At 34.6% G+C, this 22,024-nt stretch overlaps 2 protein-coding genes across 2 annotated transcripts in view; both read right to left on the reverse strand.

Annotated features, from left to right (window-relative positions):
• The window catches only part of LOC111512496 (uncharacterized), a 208,887-nt gene that overhangs the window by 127,027 nt on the left and 59,836 nt on the right, over nt 1-22,024 (reverse strand). The gene's annotated exons all lie outside the window — the stretch shown is intronic.
• LOC111514207 (uncharacterized) lies at nt 129-14,044 on the reverse strand. The gene is made up of 2 exons (XM_023170446.2): nt 13,574-14,044; nt 129-3,495 (listed from the first exon to the last, which is right to left on the reverse strand). Exons 1-2 carry the CDS (start codon nt 13,815-13,817, stop codon nt 3,002-3,004), a joined length of 738 nt encoding a protein of 245 aa, XP_023026214.1. The 5' UTR covers nt 13,818-14,044; the 3' UTR covers nt 129-3,001.

Here is a 22,024-nt window from a genome sequence, read left to right on the forward strand (position 1 = left end):
TAGAAAAATGTGAAAGTTTCGAAACAAATTCAAAACCAATCATTACCATTACCGAGTCATTTCAAAAAACCTGAGGAGTTTTATGGGATTCTGACCGTATTTGAAAAGGTTTTTGCAAAAAAACACGGTTCATCAAAAAATATTTATTCAAAACGTAACCTGAATAACAATTCTGTCTAAATATTCTAAAATAACATATTTGTGGAACGAAATAATCGAAGATCGTTAAACAAAAAACTGAATAATTGTTAACGACCGATAAGCTTATCGATCAAAAACACCATATGTGGGTTATTATTTATTACTTTATCAGTCAATGATACCGTTTTTGAGTAGTTCTATATTTTTGAGGATTACCGATATAACTCCAAAATCGCTTGTAATTATTATTATTTTGATAAGAATTACATTTTCTTTTCAACCGACTATTCCAATACTGATCAGAAAACGTTCATAATCTTTTTGAAATTTACAGATATTGGAAAGTGAAAAAAATACGTACATTTCTCGGGTGATAGTTCATCCATTTTCACCCAAAGAAAAACACTTTTGCGATGAAATGTTGTCATCTTGAATCAAAACTCACTCTTTATTATGATCGATTGCGCATTACAAAATTATTTATTAACAATCAGAACTTGTTCCTGTACCGATATATCTTAACCTAAGTTTCTTGTATAACCATAAATAAATTCAATATTTTGTATAATGATTTTTTGATTAATGAATAAGTGAGACGGTTTTGTTCCATAATGCTTCTATAACATGTTTATTTCATACGAAATAAACATGTTATTTTTAATATTGAAGTATTGTTCAAATTTTCTCATAACATAAAATAATGAACGGTTATATTCTCACTGAAATTAACTCTTAGAATAATGAAAACTCAAATACCTTCACAAATTCCATTTTTCTTGAAATGTTTCTTCACGTGGTCGAAAAGTCAGAAGCCCTTCTGGCTAAAAAAAATCGGCAAGATCACATCACTTTTGCTACCACCTAATATCACCAAATTATAATCCGTGGGACAGCTTCTATATTTTTGTTCGAAATTAGAATCTGTGTTATTCTCTTCAATTTAATTACTACAATATAATTTTGTAATTATCAAAGTTATATTTTTCTGGTGTTTGTGGAAGGTTCAACAACAACGTAATTCTTCTATCATAAGGAGAAGTGTCAATATCGATAGAAAATACCTCTCAGCCTAACAGCATACAAATATTTTGAAAAAGGGCAAGCATATACATGGTATTCGGCAATTTGTCAGCTTATTTGCCATAACTTTGCTCTGCTCTGCTCCTCAAACAAATGAAAGAGCCTGTTGTCAGAATAAAAGCCCTGGCCCCCTAGAATTGAAAAGAAGTATTTACCCTAGAAGTATCATGTCAGAAAATAATAAAGTAAATTTGTAATAGAAAAAAAATTATCCTCTACCAATGAACTCTACAAAATAAGTCCTTGACATAAGACACTTTTGTCAAGGACTAAATAAAGTTGAAACCTGTCAACAATACTTATGGCACGAGATACAAGCGAATAAGTGAATTTTAAGTGCCAAATTGTTTAATGTCTTACAAGCATATCTGAAAGAAATCAGGAAATATAACACTTTCAAATGTCAAATATCATCCAGTAAGGATTTTATAATTTACCTTGATTCTGATTGAAATCGAAATAATTTTTAAACTATACACTGGAATATAAACTATTTTAATACTTTCATAGATTTTAAAATACCCATAGAAATGTTCGGCAATATTAATATCATCATTATTATCATTTGTATTACATATAATCATGTATTTTATTGAATATATTGAGCAACTAACACCGAACGCGAAAACTGATGTGATATACAAAAGAATTCTACTGTCTCAAGGTAACAAATTATTTTTCAAAAAAACCTTGAGGATTTTTTTGTTGGTAAACCAATATTATCCCATTAAATATGCTTTGAATATTCTTTTCTCATTCATGAATTGTTTGAAAAAATCGAAAAACCAACAGCTTAACTTCGAAAAAAAAATTTTGAACAGTTTAAAGTTTCTTTCAATGTGCTGTATTTACGAACATAATAGTCCTGCATTTTGCAAAACAAAAATTCTGAAAAAATCGTTTGTCGACTCATAAAAGTAGAGTTAATACTGTATTTTTATTAAAGTTCGGCAAAAAATAAATTTACTGAAAGTTTTATGGTCTGCTCTTTCAAGCTGTTGAGTAATTTTACAGTTTCCAATCCTTCTATGGAGTTAGAAAAACGGTAAAAAGCTAAATGAAGTTTACCTCCTTGACTTCACGACTTTTATATCGAACGGTTATTTGAAAATTAGTACTCTTAAGAAGTTATTTAAAAAAAATATTATAATCTTCAATATCTCCAACCTCAAAATCGCGTCTAAGTGTAATTAACAGGACTAACTGTCTTGAATCTTCCCTTCTCAGTTTGACTATTGAAAAAAGTATACTAGTTACATTCAATATCAAATTTATTTTGATTGCGGACTGATTTTATATGCACCTTTTTTACTATACGATAAAAAAGTTGACTAAGTTGAATGTCGTATACTTATTCTTTGTAGAAAAATTACGTTGTTGTCATTTGACATTTCTCGAAAGACTAACGACTACTTGAGTTGCCAATTTGAAAACAATAAAAAATAAATATATGATGGAATCAGCTGATACTTAATATAAATCCATTACGTATTCAAGAAAAACTTACTAAATAGTTTTACAAAAACGCAACACATGTTTCGCTATACAATAGCTTCTTCAGGCGCTATACAATAGTTTTTGAAGAAGCTATTGTGTTGCGTTTATGTAAAACTGTGTAGTGAAAAAAGTATCAAACCCAGTTGCAATCCTAGACAAGTCAGATGGTGAGGGCTAAACAGCCACAATTCCATTCCATCGATTCAAACAAAAATTGGTACAACCGAGCCAACCTCGAACAAAAATAACGGTGGCCCCTGGACTATCATCCCTAACCCACATGCTAGTCCCTAAGCGTGCCTTGGACCTCCCTCAGCTTCACGTCCAGCACCATATTCACGATGTCCCTCTGGATCCTGACCTGATTGACGGGGCTGAGTTTCTTCACCGTATCGGCCACCCCCCTAAAAAACGAATCGATTTCGTTTTCGGCTGGTCGAACGGTATCCCCCATCGCATGGTGTCTGGAGTAGTCCAGGAGCGCGCCCAAAAAATGGGCGGCGTTTGTGGCTGGTGCTGGGTTCACGTTGAGGAAATAGGTCGACACCTGTTGTTGGTCGTCAGCCTTCATGTCTTCCGATTCCTCTAAAACTTCTTCTTTGGTGGCGACCACCGGGAAGCTGAGGGAAAGGAAAGGCGCAAGGAACTGCATGGCGCTGCTGTAGCGCCAGTTTCTTCTCGGTTTGACGTTCTGGCCGCTGCTGACCGCCATTTTGTATTTGGTTTCTTTGACGTACGAGTCCCGCAGGCTCTTCCAGCGCATCCTCACAGTCCTTACTAGAAAAAAAATTAAGATCCAAGTCAAAACATCCGGAGTGAAGTCACAATTGTTAAATATCATTTCAACTTCTATAACACTATTACTTCACGTAGTACACGTAGTAAGATAATATTCACCTTAGTTTCGACAACAGTATTTCCCTGATAAATGCTGAATATATCGAGGAGTCGATCAATAATACATGGCCTTCAATCGGATACTTGAATCCCCCTCAGAAACGGATGTGCAATCGGAAGTTTCAAAGAACACGTCAATAATTGCACAGCCAAAACTTTACCTCTTTGCGAGCTCCCATGAATTCCTCAATGGTAAAGGGGATCAAATAAATCACCGCCCCCCTTTTTTACCTGTTATTTTTTCAAAATGACTTCATTGTATCGAGAAATTAGATAGTATAACATCAACTGATCCGAAGCAGAAATCATCCACAGGAAAATATACTGGTTCAAAAGAAAGTTCAAAGAAGCTGCGTATATGTTCAAAAACGTTGCATTCAGCAGAGGGAGAGGATAGTGAGGAGCAGTGAAAGCGCCCGAGTTACCTATAAATAGTCTCGATCATCAGGAATATTCCCGTTATCATCAGAAGACGATTATATGTGTTAATAATCGAAACTTCGAGAAGCAACGTGGTTTGAAATCTTTGGTGCTTTTTATTTCATTTTTTTACTTATCTCGATGATTTATTTACATTTGTTTTTTGTTGTTTGTTTATATTTGTCATTTCACCTAACGTTACCCCTTTTATTAATTCATTTTCATTTCGAATCACAATAACTCATTTGCTTCATAAATTTGAGTTCTCACACCTTTTCAGGCAATGTAAATGTTACCTTCTAACATTGATATGGAAAAAAATAATTCCGATGTTTTTTTCTTCCAAAACTACTTGCAAAACTTCTTCAAACTCCCTAATGGTAATATTACCCATTTTCTTAAAATATATTATACTTGAACTGTTATAAAAAAATTATTAAAGAATTGCCATCAAATTTTGTGTATAAAATGGAATTTAGTGTTCAAAAACACTTGAAATGTTGACAGTGGCATACGGTGATTGTACTCTGCGTCAGAAAAATGTGTCCAACTGGTACAAGCTAGCACATCAACAAATGATGAACATTTTGGGAAAGTGAGGAAAATTGTTATGGAGAATTGTTTCGGAAAGTTTTGGCATGGAGCGTGCAGCAGCAAAGTTCGGTCCAAAACCGCCGAATTTTGACCAAAAAAGCGTCGCATGAGCATAAAATTGTTGAATGACGTCTAAGGTGATTCAGATTTGCTTGAAAGCAACTGGTGACGAATCATGGGTGTATGGTTATGACATCGAAATCAAAGTCCAATCGAAGAGACCAGGAGAGCCAAGACCAGAAAAAGCACACAAAGTTCTAACAAATGTCAAGGTTTTGCCCACTATTTTCTTCGATCAATGTGGCGTAGTCCATCAGGTGTTCTTGCCACATGGTCGTAAGGTCAATAAGACGTATTATCTTGAAGTTATGCGAGAAGCAATACGAAGAAAACGACCGGGGTTGTGGAAAAACAATGCGTGGCGTCACGATAATGCACCTGATCACTCGTCATTGCTTGTTCGCAATGTTTTGGTCGAAAACAACACCGTAATCATGCTTCAGCCACCGCATTCACCAGATTTGGAACGCTGCGACTTTTTTCTGTTCCCAAGATTTGAGAGACTCATGAGAGGACGGTGCTTTGCCACGATTGATGATATGAAAACCGAATCACTGAGCTCAAGATGCCAAAAAGTGCATATAAGAACTGCTTCAGCGATTGGAAAAAACGATGGGGCAAGTGTATAATATCTGAGAGGGACTACTTTGAAGAAGACAAAATTCATCTTATTTTTTGAAGAGACACTGTATACTGAAAGAGGGCGTTCTTTTGAAACGCTCATTTGCTATCAAGTTTTTATGGTAACAACTCCCTCTTTGATAGAGTAAATTTCATAGGATTATTAAATAACACTTCCAAAATACTGACATACCCCGGGAAGGAATCAAGAAAGACAAGTGTCTACTAACTAAACAGAACATCAATACAGGGCTTTTCATGATGAGCGTTAATTAGCCGTTTCTGACAAACTATTCAACGGATCAACCTGAAAATTTCACAGTATGCATAAATCAATATGACCTACACGCCTTAATCATATTATGATTCATTATCACTTTGTCAACAAATTCATATACTATTTCCCTATACCTATCTATTACCGTTTAGAAGATATAAATCAATTTCGATATTTTTTTTACCAAACATGAACTTTTATAAATGCTGATAATCTTGAACTCTCTTGCACTAAAACGATCAAATTTGAAATGGAGTGGAGTGATACTATGAGGATCTTCACTCCGAGTCATGTTTTCATTTGCCTCATACAGGGTCTTCAAAAAATGCAGATACTTTGATCACATGAAAAAATGAGTGGAACTCAATTTTTTCTAATGGAACACCCTGTATATTTCAACATTTTTGAGCTCTACATCCAATTTTAGATTAACTTTGTTCAGATAATACTATTTCTATTTTGAACAGTTTTCGAGATAAACTGTTTCAAACAGAAACTGACGTGGTTTTCTTGCTCGTTTTTTTTTGAATTCATCAATTATTTTGGATATTCAACATTTTTTTTATACTTAGTAATATTTCTTTTTGATCCAGTTTTTTAACTGTCTCAGATCAGTCAATTCGAAATTGGTATGTACCTACCTTAGAAAAAGTTACAATTTGTATACATTGAGGTATCGGTCTCTAACGTACAACAGTACACATTAATATTTTTTAATAGTGTGCTTTGGAAAAATAAATGAACCAATTATTTAACGTCAGACTTTCGTTGGTGGTTTTGACTGATTGTGATAGCTACCAATTATAATAGAATAATGTCAAGATTAGGTTACAGTAATGAAGATTTCTTGAATTTATTAATAATTTATGGTGAGTGCAATAGAATTGCAAGTAGAACATGCCGAGTATTTCATGAAAGATATCCACAACTTCCGAAGCCGAATAATAATGTGATGAATCGACTACTAAAAAACTGTAGGTTGAATGGAACCTTCCGTCCAAAAATCATTCGTAAAAAGACTAAAGTGGATGATGATGACAATGGTATAACAGTTTTGGGATACTATCATGAATTTCCAAATGCTTCTCTGCACGAGGCTGAAAGCGAGATAGGTATACCCTACGTGACAATTTGTCGAATTCTCAATAAGCATAAATTGCATCCCTATAAGTTCTACTGAGTCCAACATTTGATTTACCTCGTAGAGTGGAATTCTTTGAATGGTTACTTGTCAAGACTCAAGAGGATGAACATTTCCTTGACAATATCATATGGACAGATGAGGCCAAGTTAACAAAAAATGGAGTTTTCAATAGACACAACAGTCATTATTGGGCGCCAGAAATTCCCATGTTGTCCGCCAAAGGGGTTTTCAAGAGATGGCAATTCAATGTATTTTGTGTCATAAAGAATGAGTCAATTTTTTACATCGATTTTTATGATGATAATTTGAATGCATCAAAATATGAAGATTTACTAAGGAATGGAATTCAAATGATTTTAAATAATAGACCAGGAAGAGAACGTGTATGGTACCAAATGGATGGTGCTCCACCCCATAATTCTCATTCAGTCAGCGAAGCTTTAACCGAAATCTTCGAAGACAGATGATTTGGTAATAATAGACCTTTTCGTTGGCCTCCTAGAACACCAGATGGCAATCCATTAGATTACTTCGGGTGGGGTTTCATTAAAAATATGGTTTACTCTACTCCAATAACAACAATGGAAGATATGAAATAAGAGTTACAACTGCTTTCAATAGTTTGACTCCAGATTTGATCAGAAGCGCTACACATGACAATCTTTTGAAGAGATTACATGTTTGTTTAAGTAGAGGTGGAGATGTGTTTGAACATATTCTGAAATACACTGACGATTAAATTAACTCATTAATTTATGGGTTTATTATTTTCAGTTCGTGTTTCAGCGTTAATAAAACTATTGTTGAAGAGAAGTTTCATTCGATGGTTGAGGAGTATTTTAATAATTATCTTTTCATTGTATTATCTGTGACTAATTGAGAAATATCAAACGAAATCTGTTTTACAAAAATGAGTGATGAACAAGGAAACCATGCCAATTTCCGTTTGAAACAGTTTATCTCGAAAACGGTTCAAAATAGAAATAGTATTATCTGAACAAAGTTAATCTAAAATTGAATTTAGAGCTCAAAAATGTTGAAATATACAGGGTGTTCCATTTGAAAAAATTGAGTTCCACTCATTTTTTCACGAGATCAAAGTATCTGCATTTTTTGAAGACCCTGTATGAGGCAAATGAAAATATGACTCGGAGTGAAGATCCTCATAGTATCACTCCACTCCATTTCGAATTTGATCGTTTTAGTGCAAGAGAGTTCAAGATTATCAGCATTTATAAAAGTTCATGTTTGGTAAAAAATATATCGAAATTAATTTATATCTTCTAAACGGTTATAGATAGGTATAGGGAAATTCTATATGAGTTTGTTGACAAAGTGATAATGAATCATAATATGATATTATATACGGGGTGTTCCATTTGAAAAATCAAAGAAGCGACAACGCCACTTCGTCTGAAATATTTTAGGCGTGTAGGTCATATTGACTTATGCATACTGTGGAATTTTCAGGTTGATCCCTTAAATAGTTTGTCAGAAACGGCTAATTAACGCTCATCATGAAAAGCCCTGTATAGCATAACACCTCATAACACTTAAGGTAGTAGATATGTAAAAACCAAAAAATCCAACGTCGATAAAGACAACAAATTGTGGCTCGAGACCATAAGTTTATATTGGAAGATCATCTAAAAATGTCAAAACCAGAGTCTTCGAACATGAAAGAAGTTTTGAATTCAAGAAAACATATGCAAGTCGTCTTGTAAGAAAACAAGCGCGACTTCGATAGAAACTGCGGCGACGTACTACAAATAAAGAACACAAATTCAACCTGCTGAAATCTCTTAAAACTATTTAACGTAAACTATCAAATTTCCCATTGATATGAAGTTGATCTCTCACCACTCTTTAAATTATCATGAAACATTTACTAGAAATAATCGAATCAACCATAACCATAATTTTTACCTGCTTTCTACCTATTGGCAACCTGTTCTTTCAACTACCTGGTTACCTATTAGTAAACTCTATTAATTAAGGTCCCTAATTTTTATATACTGCATTGAAAATTATTGTAGACTACCGGTCCATCTGAGGAAACTACTGTAGTAGTAAAACGCGTATTGGAAATAACGTCTATATTGTGAAAATTTCTAATTGTCATCATGAATTGTCAAAACTTTGTAAAAAATGTGTTTTACTCCATCGAAAATTGTTGAAATTACATCATATCATTTATTTTATTTACTTACAGACTTTTTATAGATATATTCATAATCGTCATATAACCTCAACGTTTAAAAGTCAAAGTTTCCCTTTGAAAAAAATTAAATTATAAATCGCAGTTATCAACGTCCATTTACGTATTAGAAAATATATCAACATTAAATTGCGTCTGAGAAACAAATCAGTATTCGATTTTTATAGTGATTATTTTTTTAACCAAAGTTCATTTACGCATTACATATCGAGAGTGATTAATTGAGCAAAAAATGTTCAGATAAAAACTGAGAAAAATTACACAATAATAATACTACGAAGTTTTATCAGTACAGTGGCTTGCGGCTGAGGGTTGAAGTAAAGTAATTTTACCGAATATAATTGAGCTCTACTTCGTAGCTCTATAATACTGAGTATTAATGACATAAATGCCAAAATACCTATCACTTTATACAGGGTTTTGATTAAATTAGAAACGATACTTATGTGAAAACTTAAGCTTATCGTAATTGTGTTTTCCTGATATTGTGTGGTTATTGCTGATCAAAAAACTCAGTTTCATATTTAAAGTTCCAAAGGTGAGGGTGACATACAAGTAAGATAAACAGCCTATACAACAATTCCATGAATGTTTTTACGATTCATTGAAGGTTCCTGTGGCAAAATTCAAACAGATTTTATTATCTGCGCCGAATGGAAAGATGCAGCCGAAACTACAAGTTAGAATTTTTCAGTTTTTCCCGTATATCTTCGGAATCGAAAGAGCTAGAGCGGATCGATGACGTCCCAAACTTTCTTCGATATGTTTTACGTGAATAGAATCATAGAGAAATCTGAACTAATCTTCGCCAAAATTCAAGGATGGTCAACTACATGTATGTGGATGATTTCGTCGGATTGTTAAAATCTACATTGGAGATATTATCACAATGATTCGATTCTTTTACCAGAGAAGAAACTCAGGATCAAGATGAAAAACCAACGTATACAGTGCTTTTGAAAAAGTTGATGAACTTTTGTAAAAAGGTATCATTTTTACGGAAGCGCAGAAGGGCCACATATTTTTATTATTCGTTTCTTGGAAATTACGACTTTGAATCTCGAAATTTCGACTTTTATCTCGCAATTTCGACTTTAATCTCAAAATTACGACTTTCATCTCGAAATTTCGACTTTAATCTCGTAATTTCGAAATTACGACTTCAAACTCGAAATTTCGACATTAATTTCGAAATTTCGACTTTAATCTCGAAATTTCGAGTTTGAACTCGTAATTTCGAAATTATGAGATTAAAGTCGAAATTTTGAGTTCAAAATGAAATTTCGAGATGAAAGTCGAAATTTCGAAATTAAAGTGAAAATTTCGAGATTAAAGTCGAAATTTCGAGTTTGAAGTCGTAATTTCGAATTCACGAGATTAAGGTCGAAATTTCGAGATAAAAGTCGAAATTTTGAGATTAAAGTCGAAATTTGAAGATAAAAGTCGAAATTTCGAGATTCAAAGTCGTAATTTCCAAGAAACAAATAATAAAAATATGTGACCCTTCCGCGCTTCCGTACATTTTCAGCACTTTTTGATAAGAAAGACAATGGTGTCGCAACACTTGTCGCCGGGAGGGTGCTACTAATTTTTTATTTCCACTAGAGAAGGAGGGTCTTGTGATAACTCGTTTGATCGGTATTGCAATATCCAATACATTTTTAGTGTTGGAAATCGATTTTGCGGTGGCCGAGTAACAGTTTTATATTCGTTTTGAGAATCTGAAAAAAAAAATTAAAAACCCATTTGATTGAAAGTGGATAACAAACACTGTTTCATGGTGAATTTCATTATTTCGGACTTCCATTGTCTAATATGATACAATATGAAATCTCTGAAAGAACAAATAAAATCAAAATGAATAACCCTCTTCCCTCTCTCCGCTTCATCAGTTTAGCGGGAGTGGGCCGTTTTTCGCTTGATTATGGATTTCCATATGTTGCGTATCTCTACGCTTCCTTAGCTCAATGCGGTGTTGGACAAAATATATGCAGCTTCTTTGAATTTCCTCCTAAACCAGTGTTATTCCCTGTAGATGATCTCACTTCAGTTCATCTCAATAAATATTCAATAATGTTTAATATGTTTATTAATGTTTATTTTTTTCCATTATGAAATGTGAGATTTTGAAAAATTGTCAAGTTATATGTTACTATCGACTTTTCTCAGGAATATTTAGATATGAGTTATTAAACAGCAGACAATATAGAATTTTTCCGTTACAATCAACAGTTTTCTTCAACTCCTGAAGACGCCAACTTGGTTCTTGAAACGCGCGTTTCAGTTTTGGTGATAGGAAAAAAAGCTTGTTTTTGAATGACACAATTTACAGTGGACAGTATAGTTCAAGTAAACGATATAGTGCACCCTACCTTACAGCAGTTCCCCTTTAATAAAATATTTAGAGAGCCAACTAATTTTGTTATTCAATAATCATTTCCGATTATATAAGAATCACAATAATTATATTATATATATATATATATATATATATATATATATATATATATATATATATATATATATATATATCATATATATATATATATATATATATATATATATATATATATATATATATTCATATATATATATATATATATATATATATATATATATATATATATATTCATATATATATATATATATATATATATATATATATATATATATATATATTCATATATATATATATATATATATATATATATATATATATTCATATATATATATATATATATATATATATTCATATATATATATATATATATATATATATATATATATATATATATATATATATCCATATAGTCTTTTTCAACTAAAATTACTTTTTTAATCCTTTTCTGCCAGTCTTCTTCGGTAATATTAGATACTTCTTATTTAACTAGCTCCCGCACCTTCTTATCAAATTTTGGAAAATTATTTTTACGCCTGATGCTTTGTTTCAATTTTTTCCAAATCAACTCGATGGGATTGAAAACACAAAAATAGGGGAGAAGTCTCAATATGGTGTGTCCATACTTTTCAGCAATACTCTCAAGGACATACGCTTTTCAAAATTTTTTTGTCTGTAAAACTTCAAGTAGTTGGTTTTTGGTATGGTATCTTCAAAATACAAATTGTTATCCATTAAAAATCTTTGTATTTCATCTTTCCTCGAATTTTTATTCGGTATTTTGATGAGCTGTCGCGAATGATAGGAAACGTTATCAAGAACTATTACACTTTTCGCATCCAAATTTGGGACCAATGTGTTTTCAAACCATTCCTTAAAAATATTAGCTTCCATGTTCTTATGATAGTCAACATTGCAGTCCTCAAGTTTTTTTCCACATAATTTCAAAGAATTCAGAACCCATCCTATAATTCCTCCGCAATGCACAATGATTAGTCGCGATCCTTTGTTTGCAGGCATGTTAAGCGTACATATTCTCGAACCATCAGCCCACCCTTTCGTAACTGTGTCATAAATGTCATACCAATTTTCGTCCAAATAGAAAATTTGCCGTTGTTCTTGTCTATTATTAGTTATTTGTTCTAAGTATTTGTTATGCAATTCCACTATTCTTCTGCTTTCCATAACTTCTTGAAGTTTGTTTATTATTTTAAATCTGAATCCTAGTTTCTTTATCCAATTCTGAAGAATTTTGTCACAGCAGCCGAAAGCATTCAATTTGTTCCTTATGATTTTAATTGTTGGTATCTCATTGCTTTTGTAAAAGTCGTATATTTTTTTTTTATCATTTTATTAGATGAACATCTAAAGGTTTTGGTAATCCAGCATCACATCGCGTCTTGCGTTCATAAGGTTTGTTTTTGACTATTTTATGTACAGTTGAGAAAAGAATTTCAAATCTGGTATATCTTTTTCGCATTGTTCACCAGCGCTATTGGAGTCACTACACAGGAAAAAGTCTGCGTTGTTATCACACTCGTTATTACTATTAGTACTTGTCCAAGGACGCCACATTTTGAACAAATAACAGAGATTTTAAGTAATTGTAACTTCACCAATATCAAATTTCAACACTCAATTCGCGATCAGTTCCTGAAATAAACATTGACGACACAACGGCGGTACTCATCGCTACATTCTATTGGTCACCGTAACATGACTTCAAATTTAATTTTATGACTCTTCAGCCAATCATAAAACTCGGTTAGTAAAAATCATCCAATACGAACCGCCATTTCTTCAGTCCACGTGGACTAATTCGTAGCGGCATCATTTCTTTGTATTGTTTTTTTTGGCCGATAGCTATATCAGTTACTTCGACTATACACGGCATACTGTAGATACCTATTTACAATGAATCACGAGTGTTACCGATTTTACCAAAACCTCTTGTGAGTGGAGACGTATTCTCTTCTAGCAGTGTGAAATTGCCTTCTATGGAAAGTAGGAAAATAAATCGAACCTTTGAGATGTTATAGATTCAGACCCAGTTTTTCTTGAATAATGTTAAATTAATGCGAATATAACAGACAGACAAATCATTAATAATATAAAATCAAATACGTTAGGTCATCAGTCCCTCATGTCGATAAGCCACCTGTTCTCGGCTGCCAAAGATGACCGTTATTCTAAAAAAAACCAAATTTTTCGCAAACTACAACTAACCTGACTTCTCGTCACACTGCTTCCTCAGCCTGAACGTGATGTCGCACCAGATGACCTGCTTGACTTCCTTGTTCTTGAAATCCTTGTGACTATTATCGTAAAGAGCGGGGTAGTTCTTCACCTCCTCGATCAGCCGCGTATCGTAATCCATGGTATCGCCGGAGGGCGACTTCTTCGAGCGGCACGGGCGGCAAGCGACGTCTTCGAGCAACAAGTTGGTGGATTCGACTGGGCGTTGAAACATCTCGGCGGCGTTGGCGAGAAAGCGTTGGAATTCCCAGAAGGCGGTACGACCTGCACAGAGACGGTGGTACTGATTGGCGCCAACGCTGTGTCGCCTTGCGGTGGACACGCCGAACCGCTTTTTGCAAATTTCTACACTTTTTGCGTGGTTCGCCAGTCCCAGATACGAACGCACGGCTGTTTTTCAGGCAACGAATACCTTTTCGGTACGACCAAGGACGCACGCAAAATAATTTCGTTAGCTTTTGTAGCAAAATTAAGGACGTTCGAGGAATATCTTCCAAAATTAATATTAGACAAATAGTAGCTGGGAATCTCATCTCTCTCTCTATGGTTTTGGCGTGTGCTTCTATTCAGGCGCATTAAGCCAAGGGGATGTCATCAATTCAAATAATAATAATGATTTGTGGCTGAAAAGGCTACAAAATTTTACAAAGATCACTGAAACATGTATGATACCATCGGCAATATCAAAACCATTTAGGTTTTCAGAGACTGTCTATGACAATTTGGGATATTTTCAAATACATATATACACACATCGGAAAAGTCTAGGGATACTTTTAAAAATGGCAATAATTTTTTTTAAATCGCTTTAGGGAAAAAAAAGTTGACTAGTGATTATTAAACGAATGTAACTTACAACAAAATTTATTAAATGGTCAAAAATACTGAGTGCGCATATAAGCAAAACTAAAAAAAAATATGGCTCTTCTTTGGCAACCCGAAAAAAAATCATAATACAAAAAAAATTGGAATCAGTACAAAGTATGGCCTCCACGCTGGTTTATTACGGCCCTACATCTATCGTGCATCGACAAAATGAGATTGTCAATGTCTTGTTGAGGTACATTTGCCCATTCAGCGATTAAAAGCTCTCTCAATTGAAACGTTGTGTGAATGTTCCCGATATGCGGAGTAATTCTTCGTTGAAGCATGTCCCACACATGCTCGATGGGATTCAGGTCCGGTGATTGTGCTGGCCATGGCAATACATCAACTCCTTCATTGGTGAGCCAGTCAGTCACTAGACGCGCGACATGTGGACGAGCATTATCGTGCATTAGTTGGAAGTTTTCACCAACAGCACCAGCAAACGATCGGACGATAGGTAGAAGAATGGTGTCGAGGTACTGTCGAGCTGTGAGGGAGAGATTTGGAAAAACGAGATCGGTTCTGCCGCCGATCATGATTCCGCCCCATAGCATTACTGTACCACCTCTGTATCTGTGGACTTCCTGGACGTGTCTCAAACGTTCATTATTTCCAGGTCGTCTCCACAGTCTTACTCGACGAGAATCTGGATGAAATCCAAATCTGGATTCGTCTGTAAACAAAACTGTAGCCCAATCATTTGCATCCCAGTTTTGATGTTCTTGACACCACTCTAATCTTCTACCGCGATTGCCTCTCGACAAAGGCGGACATCTAAGTGGCCTTCTGTTGTGGAGATCTGCTTGATGCAGTCGATTTTAGACAGTATCACGACCAATGGTTACCTGGTGCGTCTGCTGCAACACGTTAACCAACTCAGGTGCTGTGATTGTCGGTTGTCTTCTTGCGGTTAAGACCAAAAATCGGTCTTGAACTGCAGTCGTAGCGCGTCCTCGCCCTGGATGGAAGAGCTACATCATTTTGTCGCATGCCACCTTGAAGAAGCCCTACAGCTCTATTCATCTCAGCCAATGGTAAGTGATGGCGTTCCATGTTAAAGCACAATATTTCCAGTTCAATTGCTGAGCAAGAACTGCATAGAATGTACAAACTCGACACTTTCAGATTATTCATTTTAGCCGAAAACCTACATTTTGTAAAAAACTTGATAAAAGATTAGTTACCGTTTTTGCAGGCTTTGTTCAACCCATAGAAATCTACAGGGTGGTCGAGTGTACCAATTTAATCGAAATTAAACGACCTCATGCATTTATTTTTATAATATTTAGTATGTTATAAAAATATCCCTAGACTTTTCCGATGTGTGTACAATAGTATATATATATATATATATATAGACACCATTATTTGAAACTCAAGAATGGCTGAGCCGATTTACACGATTTTTCATTTGTTTGATGTGTATTTGTCCGGAATAGAAGAATAACTATTGAAACATTCAAAAAATTGAGAGAAAAAGGCTTTGAAAATATGTCTGTGAAATCTGTTTCTCCGTTAATCAGCTGTCGCCCCCATACGAACGGCAACTCTCAGAAGTTGAGAAACTTGTGCGAGCTAAGGACTAACGAGGTCTTACCTTTTAACGTGTGATTACTAACACAGAGAAAAAAGCTAAATGAATAGAAGTTACATGCAGATAAAGAAGAAATCGCACGAGAGAAGCGCCGTGTTCAGTGTTACCAGGCCTATTGTTTTTGCAGTGAATCTCATTTTTGAGTTTTGAAATACTGTCAATAGTGGAAATTACCATGTATGTAGGTACTATGTAACTATGAGATATACTTTTTATTATTTTTTGTATCAATCGGCTGGTTTTCTGAAACGAAATCTACTTCGAAACATGAAAATGACCTGGCAACACTAGCTGTGTTAGAAAGAAATGAAGAAATAAAATCACTGCAATGAAATAGTATTTACAGTATCTAAAGACGCAAACTGGGAGAAAAACCCGTTTCGAAACAACTACTGTCACGAAAATAACTTCTTTTGGTAGTTTAAGGTTGTTTAAGGTTGAGTTTGAAAACAGCTTTGCTGACACTCCGCCCATTCACCTCAATATTTTTTGGTATATTCTGTATATTCTTACTTAAGATGAATAAAGACGTTTTATTATTATTATTACTTTTTTACCGAAATATGCGCTGGTCAGGCCCTATCCCCCGAAACCCCGATACATTCGGGTATTATCAACCAACTCCCCACACCGTAGGGTAAGTGATCATTGGGTAAGAGAATCATGTGCCCTGAGCAAGCGAACTGAGCCAGGAATGACAGCATTCTGCATCTGTGCGGCCAAGATTTTTGCCTTAGTGCGGCAAGCCGGTATGATTTTAAGATTCGAGAGTAAAGAGGGCATCATTCCACCAAGGACTCCAATATTCAGAACAACCATCTTGGCATCCGTTTCTCCTCGTCTTTTCTGACGATATTCGTCTCGCCAGGAGCTGAAAACTCCACGACAAATATCGTCTTGCTCTGGTGGTCGAGAAGGACTACATCAGGCTTATTAGCTTGTATGTGCCTGAGGGTGGGGAACGAATACTTACTTCGGCACTTCTCGTTCCCCACAACGAATTCAATTGCCACCGAAGCGTAGGGCAACACCGGTGTCTCGTCAATACCGTAAGAGTTCCGTAGATGGTAATATAGCACTCTAAGGGCCGCGTTATGTCGATGGATATAGGCCGAGACCGCATATGCTGGACATGCTGATAGCAAGTGCATTAGGGTCTCGGGCGCCTTGCGGCAGGCCCTGCACTTTATGTCAGGAACCTCTATACCCATCACACGACTGCGGTAGACTAAGGTGTTGAAGACACCATCCTGACAAGTCATGATGACTTCAGCCCACTCGACCTGAGAAAAGCGAACGTCAGGCGCTTTGATAAGCCAAGGTCTCCAATGTTATTGAAGAAGACCCCATGCATTGGCTTATCCTTGTGGCTCCGCAGAAGTAAAGTGATCTCTGTGGCTTTTATCTGAGCTTTTTGCTGAACGGGTTCCAACTCGGTGACAGAGTTGTGGTCAACTCGTACAGTGTCGAAAACTATACCGAGTTCATCAGCTGCTCGGGCAGCTGCCCTAAAGAAAAATACTTTAATTCCTGCTCTCTCATGGTCACGGACCAAGCAGAGAAGGGGATCCGAACTCCTGATGATTTTACAGGCTGTATCCAGTACCATTCTGTCATGTAGACACTCCAAACAAAACGTAACAGTTGGCACTAACGACTTTGGAAAATTTAATGTGTTACAGCTTGTCAAATCTAGAAAGAGCTTTCTGAATTCCGTTATGGTCCCGCCCACTAGATGTGCGTTCGTTAGAAGACTATGAGGCGAGAGAGAGAGAGAGAGAGAGAGTTCTAAGTCTCTTTCTAGATTTGACAAGCTGTACAAAAAAAATGTATTGAAAGTAATTTATTCTCGGAAAGTAATAGATTTTCGGCAAAAAGTAATAGATTTCTGAAAAAAAATTTGCCTACGATGGGCCCTTTTGTTTCCCTGGAAAACCTGTTAATCTGTATGACTAATGTTACCAGAACACTGCTGTTCAGTTGTGGATCTGATCACATGTGTTCTTGTGTACAGTAGAACATGGACTAATCAGTTTTAAGGTTCAATTAGCTTCTACGTTCAATTTGATAATGTTTGTGTTTCAAAATTGAAGAGCACATTTTTGGTAAAAATAACAAATCACATATTATTCTTGGGGAATTTATAAAAATCTATAAATCTGAACCTTGCCTTTGGCAGGTGCGAAGCAGAGATTATCACCAACATGTTCAAAAAGTGGCTGCATACGCGAGATAAATGCGTAAGTGAAATGCGTGTGAGATGTAGGTAAATAAATTTAGAGACAACTTCTATAAAACAAAAATGCCAGACTTGCACATTTTTTTCTCATACGATTTTCGATGCGTCTCTGGCTCAAGTAAATAGATTGTATTTGGAAAAAACAGATTTATTTTGGAAAAAAATATTTTCTATAATTGCAATTTTTTCTTTGGAGGAGTGTGAAATTTTAATAGAAAATAATACGACTGTTCATTATTTTGAGTACATTGTCCAATATAGAATACATAAGAATCACAAATAACCTCAGGTCATCTGGAAACATAGAAAACAATTATTCAAGATGGATTTCGTCATCAGAGATGAAGAAACAATTAAGTTAGAATTTCCACAAGGGACAGGTCTGGATCTGGTACCTACCTGTTTTCCTTATGCACGAGTAACAATAGCCTCTTGAAATTGTATATCGAAGAGTCATCCATGAAATGTTACTATGGATAATTGGTTCACTTCTGTTAAAGCGTCCAATAATTTATTAAAAAATCATCAACTGACAATTGTGGGAACACTTAGAAAAAATTAGAGGCAAATTCCCAATGATTTTTTCATTAAACGACCAGAAAAGTCGAGCATGTTTGGTTTCACAGAAGATATGACTATTGTTTCATATATACCGAAAAAAAATAAGCAGGTTATTTCACTATCAACCCTTCATCGTGATGATTCTTCTATTGATGGTGCAGAGGCGAAACTAGAGATAATTACTTTTTACAATTCGACCAAAGGCGGAGTTGATACAGTTGACCAACTTTCTGCAAAATATAATGTTTCTAGAAATACACGTAGGTGGCCCATGGTAGTTATAATTGGGCTCCTCAATGTTGCTGGTATAAATGCCATGGTTATATACAGAAGTAATTCAAATATCTGCCAAGAGAAATTCGACAGCTTGCAGCTAGAATTAGTGCTACTGTGTTGGTTGAGCAAGTCGAAATTCAACAAAATAAACGTGGAAGATGTGCCTTCTGTAAAGATCGGAAAACAAGATATACATGCCGGTTTTGTTAAAAATATATATGCCTAGAACATTCTGTATCTGTTTGTCAAGCATGTACGGCAAATTTTTTGGAATAATTGTTTTACATGGTGTTTGGTGCAACGATACCAAAAATGCATACCTTTTTATTTTAATTCGTTTTTTTTTTGTTTTAAAAATAGGAAATTGTTTCCCGTTCTTTTCATAACTATTTGTCCATAGAAATGACTTATGTAACACCTTATCAGAAATGAAAATTTATTTAGAAAATTTTATTTTTCTTCTTTTGGGTACCTATATCTGACCCAAAGCGTTCTTTGATGTAAAATTTAATGAGGAGGGTTAATGCAATATGGATTTGTTTCCATTGGGACTATACTATATCCATTGTAATTTTTTTTTGGAGAGCATCCACAAAAATTCAAATGGCTGAACATTTTCTTCAATACACTCTGAAAACTTCATGAATATACTACGAAATATAAGACGGACACTATGAATGTTATACCACTAACACTGATAACAATTTATATATTTTTTTATAATCTACCTTCAAATAGTGCATTTCCATACAGTTTTTACCAATGGACGAACTTATTTCAGAGATGAGTTTATTGTACGAAGAAAAATTATTTCAATTAGGTTTGTTTCGCGTTGTGAATTACTACGAAAGTTTTTCTCGTGTTGTCTTAGTTAGGTACTTAGTAATTTCAAAATTAACATTGATAGTTGTGAGCATACTTGTTTGATTTAATTTTATCAAATGTACATTATCGATAATGTACATTAACAAAGAAAATGTTCTGCTGCCCGTGCCGGGTCGCTAGTTCATTTTTCTTAGTAAAATAAATCGTGCTGATTATTTCTGTACTCGGCCTTCTTGCCAGATTGCTATTCCTGTCCATTCCAGACACTAATTAAAAACACGTTTTCTAGAGTCCCTCTCGAACACCAAAAGGAACACAACCGACGCTTCCTTTTGCTATATATTTATCCGGCATTTAAATTTAGCTAGCTCGTTATTATAAATAACGGCTTCGTTCCGGAGACTTGGCAACGTGAGTTGCAGAAATATCCTTGTTACGAGCTCGGCGAATGCATTCGCGAACAGTGTTGCCAACAAGGTGAGAAATGCGCAAAATCTGCGTATGTTCAGTATCTTAGGGCTTTTGTTGCGTTTTTTTGGTTTTTGCAGATTTTCTGCGCATTTGACAATCGATTTCTCTGCGGATCAGTTTCACTTCAGATCGTCTCAAGCCCATTACCATTCAGTGTTGAGTTTTTAGTGAAACGAACGATCCAAACAGATTGACCAAACCATCTCTTTTGTTCTGTATGTTCAGAGTATTGATTGGATATTTTTTAAATGGCATTTTCACGCCTTAGTAAAGAAGTGTCGAAAGTAGAAGATAGAACAGAATAGTTGAACAAGTATCATTTGATCCACAGTTGGGACGATAAAAGAATAAACATGTACCATCAATAAAATACACGATAAAACACATACTTTCATGAAGCATTCTTTTCTTTTACAAGTGAAAAAGAAAAATGAAGAATGATAAACCAGTTAACGTTTGATTTTAATCAGCAGTAGCCACATGGCTTCGTTTTCATTAGTTTGTGCCATTTTATGGAATTCTTTTAATAATAATATTTATTGATTTCTTTAGGACATCCTAATATACATATATTATTTTATAAATATATAAATAAATGACATAAATAACAAAAATGATGATATGATAGAATAAAAAAAATAACAAAAACCATTTTTCAATGATTCCAGAATGGTTTCAATATGAGAATATACATAATAAATGAATTAAAGGGGTTATATTTTTAGGAGTGATTAATTTTTGGGAAAGAAAGTTTTTGGCTTTCTACTACTCCACCTTGATACAAAAAAAGAAGTAATCAATTTGAAAATAAGTAACTCTATACATGGATGTGTAGATCATGCAAAGAAGTAACTTTCAGACACAAACTGAAAGAAAGTCCTCCTGAAAAACAGCCACTTTCATATAAACATTGAATTACACGAAAGAAAAAGTTCTTTCGAAACAAATACTTCTATATGAACACTGAATTATACAGAAGATACTTTTCTCTACTCAGTTTGTATTTCAAACATTCGTTGTGGAATAAAATTAGATATCATTCACATGAGTTCTACTTTAAATGAACGGTAACAAATTGCACTTACATGGAACACTGTCATCCTCATTGGTATACATCGATGTTTCGCCTTAAGATACTTGCCCTAAGGCTCTTCAGTACCAAATTGGATAACATTATAGAAAATACACACACTTCATTCATGAATAAACATCAGATATCAGAGTAGTAGAAAGCCAAAAACTTTCTTTCCCAAAAACAGAGAAAAGAAAATCAAGTATGATATTTTATATAGTTCATGAGTTTTTTTTTTAATTGGAAAACATTTATTGAATCTTTCAACGAAAGTGGGAGTTTGTTCTACTCATTCATACCTTTATAAAGTAAAGACTTCATCGTACTAGTCAAATTAGTTCGAAGAAGGTGGAATTTTTGGGAACTACTCGCTCTCGTTAAGTGATTATGGATTTGAGATTTATATATACAGAATTCTTTAAAATAAGTTGGAAGCAAGTTATGTGTTAATTTGAAAATGAATATCATTGCTAACTCGTACAGTAACACGGTACAAATTGCACTTACATGGAACAC

Source organism: Leptinotarsa decemlineata, unplaced genomic scaffold, assembly GCF_025532065.1.
Source record: "Leptinotarsa decemlineata unplaced genomic scaffold, Ldec_3_MD MMD2_tig00026314_RagTag_RagTag, whole genome shotgun sequence".
Lineage (NCBI taxonomy): Eukaryota > Metazoa > Arthropoda > Insecta > Coleoptera > Chrysomelidae > Leptinotarsa > Leptinotarsa decemlineata.

Coding starts and splice junctions, on each gene's coding strand:
- LOC111514207 (XM_023170446.2), bottom strand. CDS start 13,817: ATGTTTCAACGCCCAGTCGAATCCACCAACTTGTTGCTCGAAGACGTC. Junction 3,496..13,573: donor GCAGTGTGACGAGAAGTCAG/GTTAGTTGTAGT, acceptor TTTTTTTTCTAG/TAAGGACTGTGAGGATGCGC.